The sequence below is a fragment of the Rhea americana genome, unplaced genomic scaffold (genome assembly GCF_003343005.1).
Source record: "Rhea americana isolate MKP2758 unplaced genomic scaffold, rheAme1 scaffold_44, whole genome shotgun sequence".
NCBI classification, from domain to species: Eukaryota; Metazoa; Chordata; class Aves; order Rheiformes; family Rheidae; genus Rhea; species Rhea americana.
Window position 1 is genome coordinate 1,886,495 of NW_028186579.1, and position 19,812 is coordinate 1,906,306.

At 37.3% G+C, this 19,812-nt stretch overlaps 1 protein-coding gene across 2 annotated transcripts; it reads right to left on the reverse strand.

Moving 5' to 3' along the window:
* Positions 1 to 9,228: 9,228 nt before the first annotated feature.
* Positions 9,229 to 19,806, reverse strand: KCNG3 (potassium voltage-gated channel modifier subfamily G member 3). 2 transcript variants are annotated; one of them, XM_085315838.1, is made up of 2 exons: positions 19,070 to 19,806; positions 9,229 to 10,162 (listed from the first exon to the last, which is right to left on the reverse strand). In XM_085315838.1, the coding sequence occupies exons 1-2, from the start codon at positions 19,717 to 19,719 to the stop codon at positions 9,517 to 9,519; spliced, it is 1,296 nt and encodes a 431-aa protein (XP_085171964.1). In that variant the 5' UTR covers positions 19,720 to 19,806; the 3' UTR covers positions 9,229 to 9,516. The 2 variants fall into 2 exon arrangements, with proteins under 2 accessions (XP_085171964.1, XP_085171963.1); XM_085315837.1 differs by having other exon boundaries at positions 19,103 to 19,737.
* Between the last annotated feature and the right edge of the window lie 6 nt (positions 19,807 to 19,812).

The window sequence follows — 19,812 nt, forward strand, 5'->3', positions numbered from 1 at the left end:
TGATCTGAAAGACTTCTTCTGCCAGTGAAACATTCAGAAGAAAATAGTAAATCACAGTGTATAACCCCGAGAAATTGGTGAATTGGGGGTTATTTTTAGCAATTGGGTTATATTTATTAGTGATGAGTGGACTGGAGAAGTGATTTTCAGCATGGTTCCTTGAGAGCAGGACAGAGTTGATATSTGTTTACATACAGAGGTGACAGTAGGAGAACAGAATAGGCAGGATAGGAAGGAGAAGCTCATACTGCTGGGCCACTGAGGTGGGGTGGCACTGCCATTTTGGAGGTATTATGTGCAGACACAGAAGCCTGCTCATCTGGTTAGTGACAGAAAGTAAACGAGGTGGCTAGGAAAAGGGCAGTAACTGAGGAGCATGGAGTTGGATAGAAAAAGTGTGGCAGGAAGACAGCTGAAAAAAAGCACAGTAAAGTCCTATTCTGTTTAGAGTCTGACAGTTATCTGCACTTTACATTCTTAACTTTGGCAGAGTCACTGTTGGAAAGGACTTCATTACTGCCTGTCACAAATAGGTGACTAACTGATACGTGCTTGCCCCTTTTGCATTGTAATACARTATTTTTAACCTCTCCCTACCCCTGTACTCCATCTCCTTTTTTCATTAATCAGTCTACCATGTGCTATTTGCAGTCTTTTTTCAGTTCATATGACAATCCTGTATTGTAAGTAGTGGTAAGTCTACAATGGAGAAAACAAAAATAATGATTTTTCCTATCGGTCTTAAACTGGGGTTTATAATAGTCTCTAATACTAGGGTGAAAGACTATCAGTTTCTGAGACTATTGAGTTGCTGGTAGTGTTATTCTGTTATACACTGGAAATGGACCAGCCAATGGAAGTGCACTGTCCYAGCTTGGCCAGTTTGCTCTCACTGGTTGGTAGAAGCAGCAATCTCATTTTAGTAACCCATCAAAATGTAAAGGGGTATCTACAAATCTGTAAGTCCAACGTCTCTTTGGCAGTACTTGTTCAGCTGTCAAGAATTTGTGCTGAATGACCATTAATGCTGGTATACAAGTAGGTGGCTAAATGCAGRCAAATGATCTCTACTGCAGAGTTTTGAGTGGATTTGAATGGGCTGCAGGATGTGGAGTACTAGATTAAGATTGTAAATGTAGGGTCAGATGTGGATGATCTAGGATATTTTGTATTGCTTTGTAAAAGCTTTGCTTTGCATGACTGTTTCCTCTTGTTACATATGACACTCCTTGTAGGGAAAGAGAAAGCTTTTATTCTACACTGACACAGAGAGAAATGTTTGAGTATTTGCTTTCAGTTATCTAATCTGGAATTGAACCGCACTTCACATGTGCATGGGACAGCCTACATGAGCAGAAGGCAAAAGTAACAGCAGCCTCAGACACTAGATTTTAATGTTTAACCTTAATGCTCCTTGAATAAGGATCAGTGTTGAAGTGTGAAAGAGGGAAGTCTAAGAAAACTAACAGGATAGAGATGCTAGAGGGAAGCAGATGAGCTTCATGGTCACTGGTCTTGCTGAGGGTAACCTGGCAATTACCTCCCAAACTCTGTCTTCCATTACTCAGATGACAAGTAGATTTTTCCAAAACAAAGCAACCTATCAAAGCTAATTTTAATTCACTACTGGGTGCCTGACTTCTTTGAGAAGATTTTGTCTTCAGACATTTCTGATTTTTAAGCTTCTTGAGACAATGGAGATCAAAAAGCTGCTGTTACCAATAAGCTCAGTTTGAATCAGAGTCCAACATACATCCCAAATAAGCTGCACCACAGACAGGAATACTCAAGGGGTCCGTATAGGGGGTTATAAACAAGAATCTTTGGCAGGMATCCAAAATAACTGGAAAGGATTTGTATAAAAACATGTTATGTTAGGTACTTAAATACATTTGTCCATCCCAATGTCATTCCAGCTACAATATACAAAATGAGCAATAGGATCTGAGTAATGATTTGCATAGTAAGGCTCTTAAAAATTGGAGAACAGACCAACTGATGTTCTCCACTTGATAGTATGAGAGGAGAAAGAAAGTACCATTCAGGTATCTCAGAAAACTGGACCTGTAAATGAATGTGAAATACAGAGAGCACAGCAGTTAGGTAAGGGTTGTATATGCATGTTGGAGGGGAGGACCCTTGGAGGGGAGGCCCTATGCCACTGAAAGAACAAAGGATAAAGCTGTGGGTGAAGGATTTCTAATTTTGTTCACAGTATTCCAATGACAAATATTCTCCACATTCCAAAGATACAATAAAATCCTGTCATCAAGTTAGTAGGCAAACTTTGTGATTCATTCTTATCTGTGCACTGCAGTGTATATTTAGTACTTATAAGTTTGTTTTCAGGGTAACTAGCTCTTTTCTGAGAGTTTTATGTAGAATTTGTCTTTGTTTTCTATTGTAACTAATACTTCTGAAGGTTAATGGGAAGCTTCATTCTGCTTTTGACTGCTGAGAAACAATGTGCTTTCAGGAAAAATGTAAGTAGCAGTTGGTAATTTTAGATTAGTCTAAAAGGGCTTTTAGATTTGATTTATTTTTATTGAAACTTTTTTCTTATTACTCATGCTTTTCTTTTCTGAATGGCTGTACTTAGAGAATAAACTTTGAGAATATTTATTTTCTTTTACGCTCATACAGCATCTACCATGGGTCTGTGATCAAGGATTCAAGATGGTATCCTAACATAYGGTCTCAATGTCATATGGTTTCCCATCAGATGGCTCAACTGACTTTAACTTCAAATACTCATTAAACTCTAACAACAGAAGTCATGGATAGAGCCTGTGCTGTCTTGGCACAGCTGGTACGTATGACAAGGCCTTTAGCAATGTAGAAGGGATTATCATCTAAGTACTGCATTCTKTGTGAGCAGCTCTAAAATAAATACAAGAAAAATAAAGCAGAAACAGCTTGTATTTAAATACTTAGTACTTTTAAAAATTCATCTCAGACTCAACAAATTAGTGGCACTCATGCAACAGAGAAATGCCTTGTGTTTCCTTGCTTTTTTATTTTTATTTTTTTTCCTCCCATCTTCCCATCTTGTCTGTGTATTTCTTTGGATTTGTGCTTCAGTCTTAGGCTAWATGGGTTTTGGAGTAGTATTGTCACTTTGATCCAAGGCTGCAGAGCCAAAGTATAATAAGAGACCTCCATTATAATTCCTAATTCTACTTTAGTAGTAGTAAAATAACAATCAAAGAAATATAGAAATAAAAATTGAAGTCAGAGATTCCTGGGATACAAGGGAAAAAGTTCTGATTTTTAACTTTCTGATTTTTAAAATTTAATGAACTTATTTGCTTTTTTCTTTTTAAAATTCTTATGACAAAAATGTATAAAATGCTGTGACATCAAGAATTTATTTTTWTAATATGTTCTATGTATCCAGAGTTGCAACTCAAACTAATAGTGCTGAGAATATCTGGAATAGAATAACAGCATTAAAACTTTAATGATACTTTAAAGATCTTTAAAGATAAAGAATGTTACTCTTGTTACTTCTGATTCCAAAACATTTTAGAAATTCTGTTAGAAAACTACTGACAAAATAATCTCATATGACTATTTGGACACATGCTTGATTTCTTTGGTGATTGATCTCATTTTAAAACTTTTAAAACTAATAAATAAAATATGAGAAGTAAAAACACCCATGATTTCTAAACTAAAATTCTGTTATTTCATAATAATGCAATGGKCTAATGCTAGAATAGTTCATAATGCACTGTTATGATACTCAGATGATTCTTTGTTTTTAGAAGAACATCAGTTTTGTTAATTTTTGGAAATAATATTTTAAATGGCTTCATTTAAAGAATCACCAGAGTACATCTTAAATCTGTTCACCCTGTCCCTTTAGCTTGTAGGACTAATAATAATGTAAGTACTGCACTAGTGAAAATTCTGTTTGTTTTGAAATTCCAGAATTAACTCTATTATACTTTTCTTTTAAATGCAAACAAATTTGAATGAACTAGAAGTCAAATTCAATCAAATTCTCTGTATTTGTTCTTATAAATAATTTTCAAGGAATAATGTATGTGCTGTATGTCTCATTTTTCATTTTGTTTTGACAATTCTGTTGCCCATAATTGTGATATGCAATTGCTGTTGTTGAGAAGAATAACCCTGTAAAAGCAGTAGTGTAGGGTTAACTTTATTTATTGTCTCTCACTGACTTCTAGATAAAGAATTTTTTTTATTGTGTAATCCTCCTTGGTTCTAAATAGCAAATATGTCCTTTTGGTAGCAAAAAATTGTTGCAGGAAGAAAGTTTCTGCCAAGATAAATACCAATATGAATAGCCATAGAATTCCTTTGTTAAAAAAGGAACACATCTGATAGAGTTGGAAATCTTTGTTTTGAYCCCTGCTCTGTGAAATATACCCAAAAGGCTAGGAAATTTTGTTTCRTGATTTTATACATCTAACACTGTATTCACATCAAGACAATATTTATAACTTTTCCAGACTATATTATACACATTTCTCTACAGATATGTGAATATAGAAAATTAACATTCTATAAAATTATAAACCTTTGTGTTTATAAAGAACAAAAGAGTCTAAAATGCTGTAGTTGCAAACATTCACATTTTATTAATCTGACCAAAGATTTTTATTGTTATTATTAAAATTTCTTGTCAAAACAGATTGTCAGTTGGTTGCTCACTGCGCAGTCTTCATGATGCTTAACCTATTTGTCATCTGCAAAAGATAATTCCCTATGTTGTGTAGCATTTCACAGGCCTATGTAATATTAGTTTTTAACTGTAGAACCAGCATTTTGTTGTTCTATATGTGCTGGGCAGAACATCTGCTCATGTAAACTGTTAAAGCTCCAGCAAGGCTGAACACCTGTCTTTCTTACTGTGCCTCCTTTATAAACAAGGACCTGGTTTGTGGAGCAAGAACTAATATATATGTATACACACACACAAATGTGTATATTTGCTTTGACAAACAAGTAAACAGGAGAAAATATGAATCAACTTTCTTTTTTTAAATCATCATAAAAAAAATTCAAAGCAACATAATCAGTTTTGCTGTGTACAGCTTAGGTAATTTTCCTGCAAATGCCTCCTCAAAAGTGCATCTGAAGGGAAAATACTAAAATTTTCAAGGTACTTCAAATGACCAAAATTTCCTTTTCTGTGGCAGAAAATTCTGAACCTGGTAGACCATGTTCATTTTGCTGGTGACCAGTTCACAAGAAACTCACTGGTATGACTACTGATTTTTAGTTGACTAGTGTGCACATATGATCACTTCTAGGCTGACATTCCAGTCTCATAAGATTTTTGTGGTTATTACTCAGAGGGGAAGAGACAAGTGTTTTCCACCCATAAGAGTGTCAATTTTATCTTAGAAACATCAGGGTTAAGTACTACAAAAGCTGAAGACTAATTTCTTTATAGGCACAAATTTCCTATACAAGATGAAAATGCAGTAACTTTCCATTAAATACAAGGGTATCAAGATATGAATCTTACATTAGCAGCGTTTTTATCCTCATCAAACTTGTTGCTAGGTACACAAGGATCAGCCACTGTGCTCTAAAAGTTAATATCCCATGTTAAATGTCTGCCCCACATGCTGGTAAAACTGTTTAAAATCACCAGCTGATCAAATTATTCAGATTTTTTGGAAGTGTTCATAAAGTGTTCATGATAGCTTTTCTTTTATTACCGCTAGCATAGCCTTATATAAAAAGAGATGATAACCTTCCATACTTTGTAATTTTTATTTTTGGTGAATATACTGGCTTCATGTAGAACTACAGAAGGAAAATGCATTGTAGACACCTCTCAATTCCAATGATACTGGGGAAGATCAAATGTTCTCAAGTGGCAGTCAGTACCTTGAAGGACTGCAGTCAATATATAATTATACACTGTAACATATAGTAGTCAGTCCTAAGGATTGAACTTCGTATGTAACATGTGATTAACCTTTGTTATCATCAAGATGTGTAATTGCAGTTCAAAATTCATTGGCACTGGTTTCATTTTAGATGAACAGAAAAGCTGGGTCACAGTTAGATATAGCGTCCTCACGTATTGCCAGTTTTGTTATATTCGTGTTCCGTCTGTTTCAACTGCAGATGCTTCATATATTGAAGGAGGTACTTTCCAGGAAATGTTTTATTGTATAAGGTTCASATTGGCAGTTATTAGAAATGAGCCAACTTGTCTTCATTTGGCTTTGGAAATGCTGTATTCAGGCACAGAGCGTGTTGTACCCCATGTCTGCATAAAACAAAGTCTCTGGTAAACTTTAGTAAAACAATTTAATCTGTTTAAAGATAAGCTTATTCATGTTCTCATGTGTAATTCAGTATTTTTTAAGTTTCACCAGAAAGTCACCAATCTATTGAAAATGACAAGTCAGGAAGTCTATTTATTTACTGTAAAGCCCTCAAAGGCTACCTTTGACATCAGGCTTCTTCAGCTTGGTTTCTAAGGAAACTTGAAGTCAACACGCTCATAACCATACTACACAAAATAGAAAACAAAAAGTGTGTATCTCTACATAGGGGGATTACATGGAGAGCAAGTTTCAAAATAATATTTTATTATACCTCAAATTAAAAATACATAAGTTCATTTTGCCTACATTCTGCCATACAAAAATCAAAGATTAGCTATTTAAAATGACTTAAAACTCCACAGACCYTTACACAATTATTTTCAGTAGGTAATCTTTTTATACTGGGTAAGAGATTCTTTAAGTGGCAAACACTTCATAAAGCATCAGACATTTTGTTCTTATACCAGATATAATCTGAATTTATGCATCTTTGAAAACTTCCTGTCCTTAATTACTTATACAAAATGATTCACGATGTAAGTTGGTATTCACAAGCTATGTGCGTTAATTTGTATTTTTCCTTTTGTACTGACAGCTAAAAATTAGCTATATAAGTAGTCCTAAAATGCATATTATTTTTGTCTTGAAATCAAGATTGCAACATTTTTTAAAGTATATACAGATTCCTTATGCATTTCAAATTTAGGAGTTTGGGGAAGGGGGGAAGGTTGTATCTCAGGGTATTGGTTTGGTTAAATACATGGACAAAAGACAAAATAAGTTTTAATGGTCGTATGGAAACTAATATTTTCCCCAAGTATTTAATACCTGGAAAACAGCATGTGAAAACCTGGCAGGCTACGTTCTTATATGGTTTTTTGTCCATTTTTAATGGAAAAAATAGGAGAGGGACACACAAAGCAGGTATTTCCTCCTTGAAATTGGCTATTTTTTTGATACTGTCAAAATAAACTTTTCATTAGAAGACAAAAATGTTATTTTCTTCAACAGCTGTGCTTGACAAAATTGAAATTTCAGACTTACATCCAAGGAGGAATTTGTTTTTGTGAGGAGGAAAAAACATTTCAACTGACTGTAATATATAATATAAAAAGGATATATATATATATATATATTTATATATATAGTTACACATGCAGGAATACAGAGCCAGCATCTCAGCTGGCATAAATCATGTAAGTGTCTCTGAAGTCAATACTTGTCTAACTAACATCAGCAGTGAATCTGACCTATGAAATTTTTGCTTAACTGATATTCCCCATTCTGTGGAGTGCAAGAGCAAGTTTCTGAACTACGTAATTCTGACATAAAGGGCATACATATAGCAGTCTAGGGCGGTATAGAGCTGACCTTCTGAACATCAGTACTCATCAGGGACAAGAAACAGAGGTATGTCTGTAATATTACTTAAAACTCTGTTCTTTAAAAATTACAGAAGGAAAAGTGAAGCTTGGCAGTGGGAAGGCTATTGAGATCATTTTCAGGTCTTCAGAAACCATTTGTAATATAATTCTTTAAGACAAATGCTAATGAATTTTTCATGTCTTGAGTACTCTTTCATGGTAGAGCCTTCAATGTACTGGTTACTCACCAGTCTGGTACTTTAATCTGAGTGAGCAATTCGAGAGATGTGTTTTCTAGGCGATAACTCATTTTATTTCTAAAGCTGTTAACAAATATGTATACAAAAGATGCTTCTGCAGTACAGTAATAGTAAATACTTTGCACTAATTTCAGGCAAGCACACCAAATTCAACTATGCTGATGACTGTGAACTTCCATATAAATAGGAAAGCTCCCTGCTGATGTTTATTGGTACCTAAATTTGTAAAGCTGTACCTAAATGTGTTTTAATGTTTAACTGCACAGTTCTACATGACAGTCTTTCAGAATTATACTGAACAATGCTACTAAAGCAGTACTACACAAGAAATGTAGTGTACAATATTTCAGAACCTAACTTGATTCATTTTAATTTTCTAGTTACATTGGAGAATATACTGTTTTGCCAAGTGCAACTCCTACTTTATATTTTGCTTTTTTCAATATCCTTTGGGCTTTTTACAGTTGTTTTTGAAACTTCCATTAAGTTAAAGTGTATCCTTGAATAAGAATCATAGAAGTTAAAGATGATGGAGTATCATCTGACAGGGAGCAGCTATTCTTGTTTTCTAGTGCTTTCTCCAGACTGTTTCAAGTGATAGAATTATATAATTTCTCCTAGAGAACTTTTACTATGCTATGTTCTATGTGGTTAATTAAATGGAAGAAAAATCTATGCTTATTGATATATATCTTACGTGGATGGAGTTCAACAAAAAACCTAAGTAAAATTTGGATAGCTGCTCCACTAAGCTACCAAAAAATATATTTATCAATGCCTGGATTTTTGTGCTGATCTTTGTTAAAGTACAACACTTACTTCTAAAAAAGAGCTTGTTCCAGAGCTTATAACCAAGAAAATGCAAGCTACAGCATTCAGAGATGCACATACTCATCTTGGTTATTCCACTGCAAATTCAGAGCAATGCCACRGACTTCACTGGTTTTACTAAAGATTTGTGTGCTTCATCAAAGATCAGAATCAGGCATTATTTTTTTTTTTTTTGCCCTACAGACCTATATTCTTCATCTTTTTTAAGTGGCAGAACAAGATCTACTCTGTTGTGAGGCTCAAAAGTAGCAGCAATTCTTCAATATCTGATTCGCTTATCTGTGTGAAGAGTGGAGATATGTCAGTCGAGTAGGCTTCAATGTCTCTGAGGGGGATTTAGATTTTAAAGTCTTTGAAAAATTTCTGCTACATATTGCTTAGCATGATACAAGATATATTTATGGGAATGATGAGTCTCAGTATTAAGCCCATTTTTTATTCTTTTGTGTGTGTGTGTGTGTGTGTGTGTGTGTGGAAAGGCAAGCTGAAGACCCCACTGGCTTGGCTGAGGGTTTCTGAGTCCTCTTTTGCTATTTCATTCTCTCAACTTTGAGACATCGCTCCCTCTCCCTACAAGGTGCCCAAGCCAGATGGCCATCCTTCCAGTCTSAATGGTGACGAGCTTTCTCCAGGCTGGTGAGAATGTTCCATAGGACTATCCAGTCAAGAACATGTGAAGGGACTTTCCACCATTCTCTTCTAAGACAAAGCTTAGCAAGTAACTACAACAGAATGCAAATTTGGTCAATTTAAGAATTCAGCAGAGAGGCTTCTACTGTACCTAGCAGATCGGAATTTGAGCTCATGATAACATTGCACAAAGCTATGGTAAATGAAAGTAATTGGCAAGGCTAATAAAACAATGCCACTAACCACACAAATTCCTCCAAGAATCCTTCCAGGTACAGTGATGGGACACATGTCACCGTAACCAACTGTGGTCATAGAGATGATCACCCACCAACAAGCAGCAGGGATGCTGGCATAATCCTTATTCTTTGTTCCCAAGTCCAGCCCATTTTCAAGAAGCTGGGAAAGTGCACTGAAAATTGCCATAGCAACACAGATAAAGACAAGTAGCATCACCATCTCCCTGTAACAACGCTTCAGAGTCAGACCAAGTGTCTGAAGGCCAATGAAATGACGAGCAAGTTTAATCACCCAAAAAATCCTCATCATTCTTAAGACCCTCAAGGTGACTCCAGCCCTCTGAAGCTGCGAATTTTCCCCAGTAAAAACTGTCATTAGAACAGAGATGTAGTAGGGAGTAATTGCCAGTAAATCAATGATGTTGAGAGGTCTTCTGACAAACTCACACTTGTTTTTGGAGACGATGAACCTCACAATGCACTCTGCAGTGAACCAGCCTATGCAGATAGCTTCAATTATCCTGCCAAAAGAAACAAAGTACAGTATTTATGTTCTGTGAAAATGCTTTAATGGATGGATGTTTGGTTTGTTTATGGACATTACCAAATTGACATTCAGACCTTCACAGACAACAAACAGAAAGCCACACTATGCRTATTCTGAGCAGCTAGCACCATGTTTCAGCAATTAACCTGTAGATCTACTGAGAATTTTAAACCAATGTCTGCTAAGAACTCAGAGATCATTTTCTTAGAATTATAAATTGCTACTAGTTATAATTCTGTGCAAATATTCCTAAGAAATCTGGAATGCTACAAGAAATTAACATGTCCATGTCTAACATAATCTAGAACATTTTTTTTCCATTTCTCTCTCTTTTTTAAACTAGGATGCCTGATCCACTCTAGGAAAGCCAAAGACTGAAGATCAGTGAACTGCCTGATTAGTAACAGCGGTGTACTGAACCAAACTGCTAAACTACTATAAAAGTGAAGATGGAAGAGGTAGAAATTGGCTTTTGCGTCAGACCCCCCRTGCATTTTGGGTCTTCATCATCTAGCATCAGTAAGTCCATCGTATGCCTCCCAAACAGGGGCTTACCTACAGCCTATATTCAGAACTTTGTAGGTATAGCCAACACATACAGCCAGTATTTTATTCTTCACCAGTGGGTACACACTACAGTCTGCAGTAGTTGAAATTCATCTTTTGTTTTAAACACAATTTCACCTGAACAGTGTTGTAGCAAAAATGTCAAGGTAACCAAAGCAATAGGCAAGATTGTCTTCTTGCTAAGCACAAATAATAGCCTAGATAAAAGAAAGCAATGCTTCTTCTAAAAAGGTAAATTCAGTACATTCTTGGATATTTTAAAGTTCCAATGCAGTGAATGAGATTTGAGAACATTCTCTCACTTGAATGAATGAAAGGTAAAAACAGAAGATAAAAATACTGCTCGAGAATTATTCAATAACTGTTGTGTACCAAGTATCTCATCATGGATCTGAAAATAACCCCTAAAGAATCCAAACTGTGCTCACTTGTTTAATAAAGGAGGGAATGCAAACTAATATTTCCCTCCCTCCTTTGCTTATCTCTTTTCACATTTTCAGCAAGGTAAAAGCCAGTCACCAGTCTCTTCTCCTACCAACAGGTCTGCAACTGAAATAAGAGTCAAGATTTGACAATACTAGATGAAACCAGAGTTTCTTCCTACTGCAAGAGACCCTAACAAGGTAGTATCTGTAGAACCAATAATTAATTCATAAGTAATCATCCAAGTGTCCTTTAAAAACTAAGKTTTTTTTCCCTAACACATCTGCATACATTTTTACGAGTTCTGAAATCTGCTGCTATTACTGAGGCAATGCTCTGTTAGGAACTGATACTAATAAACTTCATAAACTAACTTTTATAGGAGTTCCATATATTAAAATGTAACAGTTTTTTGTTCATATCATATACTTCAGTTTTATGCTAGAAATGGAGGAAATAGTAACTGTCAGTTGACATAAAGTCATTAACTTATACTTTAATTCCAGCCACAGCAAGTTTAAATGAACATAAATAAACTACTTAGAGATAATTATTCACCTAAAATAACAGACTATTCTTGTTGTGTGGATAGCAATGAAAGTTCTRTAAGCAAATGGCCTTTCTTCATAAAGGGCTTGTAAAGTATTTATGTCAGCAACTTTTGATGCGAAGAACTATGAATATCAAAATAGTTTTCTCTTAAGAATTATGGTTTCTCTTAGAAATTAGGCTTTTGAAAATACTACTGCTTCCTTTAATAATGACAATAAGTGATACCTCATGTGCTGATCTGATGATCTGATTTCTTAAAAAGATATTTGGCTCATAATGTCCTCAAAACAAAATGCTCATGTACTTTGTTAAATGAACCTTTCTGTATAAATGTGGATAACACCTTTAATTTATTATTCCTTCATGTGGAAAAATCAAGAAAAAAAAATGGTTAAGTTCTCTTCAAAATATAGCATTTTCTCTCTCATCCTCATTACACACATGATGAAGAAAGCTTTTTTTTTTTTTTATTAATGAAATACAGAAGACTCTCTCTACTAAAAAGCAGCCRAGCAGCAAGATTATGCTAGTGGACACACTGATAAAGTCAGAATGTACTTATAGGTTATTGGCTAATTGGGATCTCATGAAATGCTTTAAAGAAAATTGTAGCTGGATATAAAGTTGCAACTGGGAATATTCTACAATTCCAATACACAGTATTKTATTATATTTTATGAAATTCATCTGGTAGTTCTGCCTGTAACCTATGAAATGAAAAAGCTACTCTTAATTTTGCAAATTAAAGATGTTCTACTTAGTATTTCCTCCTGATGGAGGAGGACATTGAAGACATGATTACTCTACTATCACAAATTAAGCAGKTTATCCTTGACTCAAGCTGTAAGGAAGTTCAGTCCAGATCTTTTTATTCAGTGGAAGTCTTATCTATGAATCAGTATTGGTCTAATACAACTTTGGGGAATAGTTGTGCCACTAAAAATTGATRTTAGATGAAATGTGATCAATGCATTGTTTTACTCTGGAGTTCTACTGGCAGTTTTTGGCTGAAAAGCTACTTGTAAATCAATTATACTGCACTTGGAAGGACTGGAGATCCAGACTTTGAGAGACCTAAGGAACATCACTGATGCAAAGATGACAAAGATCAAGATAGTGTGAAATGTGTTATTGCCATTCCATTATATTTCGCACTTCYGTTTCTCCATGTTATACCTACCCATCTTTCCCATCCATTACACACAGGGAGAAAACGATGGAAAAGAATCTCTCATTTTTCTTCTACCATCTCCCTACTTCTTCACCACCAGTGGAAGAGTTTGATTGCTCCTCTCTTTTTACTCTTCTTTGCCTTTATAAATGGATTTCAGCAGTACTAATCAATCACATCAAAGTGAGCAACTGCTTCTCTAAGCTGAACTGGAAACCTCTTGCCTCTTGTGAACTTTAGAGAGCTACATATTAAGTTTCCACTTTAAGATCAAGTCTCTCTCTGCTTAAACTGACTTATCTTTATAACTAACTTAGATACTTGTTAAGGGATAAATAACATCCAATGAGGAAACCAAAATTAACAGCTAGTCGTTAAGAGAACTTAACTTAATATGCTGTTAATGCCAGTTAGAATGCATTCTCTTGGAAGACTAAAGTTACTACATCTATAATCAGTTCTTAAAATACTTGCTGCGTATTCGTATGACAGACTGCCTGTTATTGCCTACTCCTGAAATAATATGCAATTTAAAAATCTATAGCTATATAATTAAATCATAAGCATTATTTGATAAAATGTAGTACCTGTTTTATAAACTTTCATAACAGTTTTTGATTGCCTTTTTCTCCCATCAGTTGATTTTTAAAATAGTTAGTATTCAAAAAAGAAAGAGGAAAGAAGAAACAAACCCATAAACTGCTTCCTCAAAGAGCCCCTCAAAATTTGTGAATAATCAAAGAAAATACTAGGTCCTAATTTTTATTTGRTTWCTGCTTATACTTATTTCTGCTTATGCTTATTTCTGCTTATACTTATTTTTTGGAAGATCTTCATTGTCCCAGACCTAAGCACATGAGTTTTTTTTTTTTCTTTTCCCTTAAAATTTTAAGCCTTTTGGTAATTAACAGCTTTTCAAGATTGCTTTAATGAGTCTCTTTGTCCATAAACTGAAAGTCAAGCCTTTGTAAGCCTCATTTCTTCCGTAATCTAATCACTGTTTACTTTTCTGTTCCATCTGATAACCTCCTTTCAAAATAAGCTATTTTACATGCAGCGTTAAACTTTTTCAATCATTAACAAGACTAGTTTGTTATACTAAAAGGATCATATTGTAAATAAAGTATTTCAGCTTAGCATTATTCTTCACCTCAAAGTGCCAATTTTATGCTTTAGTATCTTCCGGTGAGTTGGCTGAAATCTCCCCAAAATATTCATTATTAGCAGTATTAGCAATTAAGCTTATAAAAAAACCATACACATCTACAGGACATGAGGAAAACATGATATAATTGAAGACACAATATGACAGGATTAAAGATTAAACACTGCTAACACAACTTAGTTAAATTGTTGCTAAAATCTATTTCCGTGTAAAGCACATTAAAACAGAAAGTGTCCAAGCAATAGCCATCCTGCTCAGGAAGACTCCTAGTCATTTCACACACAATGTTTTTCAGTCCTTTTGARATCAACAGAATTTTTGTATGACAACAAACTGGAGAATAAGGACCATAAAACAARTAGTCTCATTGCATTATAACTTTGCTGGCATTTTTCCATTCTATCCTTGCTTTGGTAGCAATATGTCTTCATGCATGAAACTGCTGCATGCCTTTTATGTTGGAGGACATAATGAAATCTGTCTCAGCACCCCTGGGGGAAGAGCCAAACATCTTTCATAGCTGTCAGGGGATGCCTGGACATAAACATGTTTTCCACCTTCTTTGAACAYGTGTATAGCACTCAACCCTGATGAGCTCTTCAAGGTTCTCCTGTGGCCGGCAAGTGATGCATGTCATCTTGCATCTTGCATGCATGCTTTGTGTTATCTTTATTTTGGAACAACTCTACCACATTTTTGAGCATCTCTTGAATCCATCAGAAGAGTCCACATCTTTATTTTTAAATTAGATCTTTTCAGTTACGTTCTTTAAGAACTTAGTGTTAAATTCAGGTTAGATCTTATCCAAGGAAGGAGYAAGTTCTTGGCTTTTTGGGCAGATGTTGGACATGAATATTTTCTGAAGTTCCACAGAGTTAAAAGTATAATGATTTTTGTGCCTCTGAAGCTGAAATGTAACTTTTTAAACTGATGTTTTGCCAGAATGACAAAATCCCATTGGTAGCTGTTCAGAGATGCTTTTTGGAAAAGTTACTGTGTTTATATATTTTTGCTTAAGAACATAGCAGTAATATGATAACCAAGGGATTCTTTCAATACAGATTTAATCATGATTCAGTAAGTGGAAAAGGGACAACAGTCTCTTCCTTGTGCTAACAAGCTATTTGTATATAGCATTAGAAAAATAGTTTAAAGAAATACAGCGTTGTGCTGGCTTTAAGTCAAGCGGCTTCAAATGACTTGCTATTGYAGGGCTTAAGAAACTCCCCAAAAGATTATGCTTATGATGAGTTTTTAGAYGGGTCCCTGATCAGAGACTCTCAGCATGCATCTGTTGGCACAGTTCAGGAGAGAGCAACGATGACTTGGAATTGCCAAAAGCAACAGAAGGGGAGACAGGTGTCCCTGCTGTCTGCTCCTAAACTGTGCTAATGTGATGCAAATCTTYAGCACTGAGAAGTGAAACATGCCAAGGCAGGGAAGAGAGCAAAATCTTAAAAAGCAAAAATAAATAAATTAATTAAACAAAGTAAAATTAAAATCTTTTAATTCATTAATATGTCATTTTYGTCACACATTCTGAGACTGGTCTCSRGAAMGGCAATCCCTCTGCAAATCAGGGAATTTTATTCTGTCAGCATCCAGTATCTCTGAAATTCAGAATTCAGATTCTTCGTCCCTCTCCTCTTAAAAAGTCTTACTCATGGAGTTCTCTATTGCCCTCTAAAGGGTGTTACTCCAAAGGATCAGAAATAGTCTTCTAGACTGTTCACCCTTTAACTGCTTGGTCACAGCAAAAGGTCCTAACAACATAACGGTTTCTCAGAAAAATCGGGAAAAGTGTGGTGCACTCAATTTCTTTTCTAGAGAAGAGATGTTCACTTAAGAAAAATGAACACAGCTGGTACTAGCTGGTAACAGTAGTAACCCTTATTTCTAACYGCATCCAAGAGGCTGATGCAGTAARTTACAGAGTCAGTTACTCTCTCACGTCTAGAGATGATGCCTTGACACGGTGGAGACACACTGGTAGAGCTGTTTTCACTGCTGCTATCCATAGTGGTTCTGTGGAGAGTCACTGCATTTCAGCCACAAAAATTATCAGTGTGGCATCTCTCCAAGCATTAAGTAATGTAACGTAATATTGAGGAAAGGGCAGTTGTTTTTATCAGTGAACATGAGAGACTAAAAATAGCAGAGCAGGTTTGAAAGCTGCTAAATTTCTTGAAACAATTCTCCTATCAGTAACTCATATCTCTCATTTTGATCTCAAAAGTCAATTGCATCGAAAATTTATGTTCTGAGGCGTTCTAGATAAGCCCATATAATTTTCACTCTCGGAAGTTTTCAAGATACCTTTTCAGAATAACGTAAAGCTTCCATACTTGTAATTACAGTACCATATGTTAAAACTCACTCATATATAGCATTAATGTCACAATTTCTGTTGACAAAAGTATTATTGTATTGTTATGTGAGACAGAATTTCTTGATTTCAATGAAGAACCCTGCTTAATAAACAAAAGGTGTAATTTGGCTTCAAACTGTTGGGACATATCGGAAACTAGTGGCCAGATTTTTAAAAGCATTCCCACTTTAGAAGGACAATTTTGCCAAAGTGCTCAATTACAGATACTGCTGTGCAATTCCTATGACCAGACTTTCAAATAAGCCTAAGTAATTTTATATTAAATTAATACAAGCAAAAGCAAAGAAAATGTAAACAAATACAGAGAAATAAAGTCAAAAGAGAACTGGACGTTAGGTCAAATCCTGTGGCAAGTATTAGTGGTTGTAACTTAACTGTGTCACTCATCACTGATTGTGGCTTCTTTTTTCCAGATAGAGTGGGCTTTTTAATCATGTTACAGCATATATGAAAGGGGTTGCTCTTGTAAGAGAATACGGTGACCTCAGAAGGTGACAAGCTGTGGACTGAAAGGAACACATTTGGTTCTGTCTTCAAGATGTTCACCATTAAATCACTATGAATTCATGTACAGTAATAGCACAGGGGCTGTCATATCTGAAATGAACCATTCTGTACTACTGTTTGTATCTAAGGGGCTTATGCAAGAACATGGTAAGAGGTGTTCAACTTTTATAGTAAGTTATCACCCTTGTTGTAATTCCATAGAGTACTACAATCAGTACTGAGGAAACTCAGCCTATCATTGATAGCTGTCCTTGTGGTTATTTATAAAAGCAGCTTTCACTGCCCTGTGAAGYGTATATCTTACAAGTATTTGGGACCTTAACCTTCAAGCGTTTGGTATATAATACACAATTACACAGAAGCATAAAATTACGCCTGTATGTATATAAATACACACTATACACACACATGTACACACACACACAAAGACACTAAGAAAGAAAAAATGTGTATCGTATGCCTTATTGATCTGCAAGTTAGATTCTTTCAGTAAGTGAAAAGTTAATTTCCACATCATGAAGATGTGAACAAAGATACAATGTCATGAATGGTACTGCTGCATATATTTTTCCRTATCTGTCGGTAGTATCTAAGAAATTTGGTGCCTTACGTAAAGATCACACAGAGCATCCAATCTTTGAAGTAACTGCAATGCAAGAGGAACTATTCAAAGCGTACATATGGCTTTTTAACTGGAAGAACCTGTAAAGGCAACTTTTGACATATCTGAATCTAGTCAGGAATCAACTGCTTCACAATCTGTACCTGCCTTTTTTTTTTCCCTCCATACAGTTAATTCTTTGGCTTAGCTACAAAGAGAATTACAGGTGCCATTTTCCATTAAGTTAATGGAAACTATGAAAATACTTTCCAAGGAATTAATTTGGCTACTAAAGTATAATATATCACATTCCAATTACCTTTATGGTAAAAGATGGTCATTTCATAATGACAGGATTGCGATTTCACTGTAAGGTCCCTTTAGCAGAGTCTAAGCTGGAAAGTTTGTTGGATGTTGTATCTCCTTAAAAGAAGGGAAAAGCTAGAAGCTTTTCTTGATAGAAGTAAGAAACATTTATTTTTTTGTATGCGTCAGTCTTATTTATGAGGGAAATCCCACTTAAGTGGTCTCGATTACATTCTTTAGGTAATAGAAAACAGAGAGTAATGATGCTGAAGTCAGTGGAATCAGTGTACTTCTAAGCAGATCACAAGAAAGATGGAAAAGGGTTTGTCWTACTAATAAGTCTTGAGATTTAGGCTTGAGATTTAGATTTAGATTTAGGGCTTTATAACCCTACAGGCTGGTTTCTGCAGGAGTGTATCACATCATTCAGTGTTCTTAAACATGTTTTGTCTAAAGCAAATTTAAACAATACTGGGGCACAATATAATCCATTTGCAAGAGCTTAACACTCAATTTGATCATCTCCTGTGTCCCCACATGAGGACTAGGGGAAAGGCTACTGCCATATTTAAGATTTTACAGGATCACAACTGTAACACGTACTGTATCTGCTCCAGGAGAAGGGCTTGTACGAATACACATGGAGTGCCTACTGCGCTGTGATTTTCCCAAAGTAAGAGAGGAAGGAATTGCGTTATTTTCTTCTAGGGTTTTAGTCTGCCTCTTTCTACAGTTGCAAGACCTAACTACGATTTCCCAAGTGTATGAACATCCCTACGAGGGTAAGGAGCCCCACGGCTTTTAAAAGCAAAAGCACGCAAGGGCTCCAGGCTCCGTCGCAGGTGAGACCCTCACACGGGAAAGGAGCCGTCCGGAGCTGGAGCCTGCCGCCTCCGGGGGCCAGGGGCTGGCGGCGGCAGGGCTCGCCGTGCACCCCACCGCCGGRCCTGCACCCCGGCGCCTGCCCCCTGAATTCAGCGCCCGCGGAAGGGTAACTCGCTGCTGCSCTCAGGGGGGGCTCCGCTGCCCCCGCCCGCCCCGACGCCGCGAGGTCGGGCGAGGGTTTTAAGGGCGCTCAGCCGATTCCGGCCGCCGGGGAGCCGCGGCGGCAACAGCGACAGACCATCACGACGAGCGGCAGGACACACTGGACGGGACACACGGGCACCGGATAGCGGGGAAAATAAAGGATCCTCCTACCCTGAGGGCTCCCTCACTGACTCTGCTGTGTACCTGCTCTGCTCCTCCACGCTGCGGTTCTCCGGCGCCCGCCACTCGGGCAGGGTGCTGGCGCACAGCACCACCATGGACACGATGACGAAGAGGATGGACACGGTGGCCAGGACCTGCGCGGCCACGGAGGACGTGGGCTCCTCGAAAGTCCGCCGCATCCTCTCCAGCCACTTCCTGCCCTCGGGCCCCGGCGGCCGCCGGCCCTTGCCCTCGGCGGCCGCCTCGCCCGGCGGCTCCCCCGCCGAGTAGTAGGTGCACGTCTCGGACATGCGGTCGTCCAGGCGGCGCTGGCAGCAGTAGTCGAGGTGGGAGCCCTCCAGCCCCCAGTAGATCATCTCGTTGTAGAAGGAGAGCTCGCACATGTGCGGCACGAAGCGCAGGTGGCCGTGCCGCACGTACAGCATGATGAAGCCGAAGGCCTCCGAGTGCCGGTCGAAGAAGTACTCGTTGCGCTCGCGGTCGTAGTCGTCGCACACCTCCAGCACGTCCTGCTCCGAGAGGCAGCCGTGCAGGCGGCTCACCCGCCGCAGCGGGAAATCCTTCAGCACCTCCCGGGCGAAGGAGTACCGGGTGCCCCCGACGTTCAACACCACCGAGGGGCCCCTGCCAAAGTTCATGGCTTGGGCGGGACGCAGGGGGGAAAGGGCCGGGCGGCTGCGCGGGGGGCAGCGCGGGCGGCGCAGGCTGCCCCCGACCCTGCCCGCGCCGCT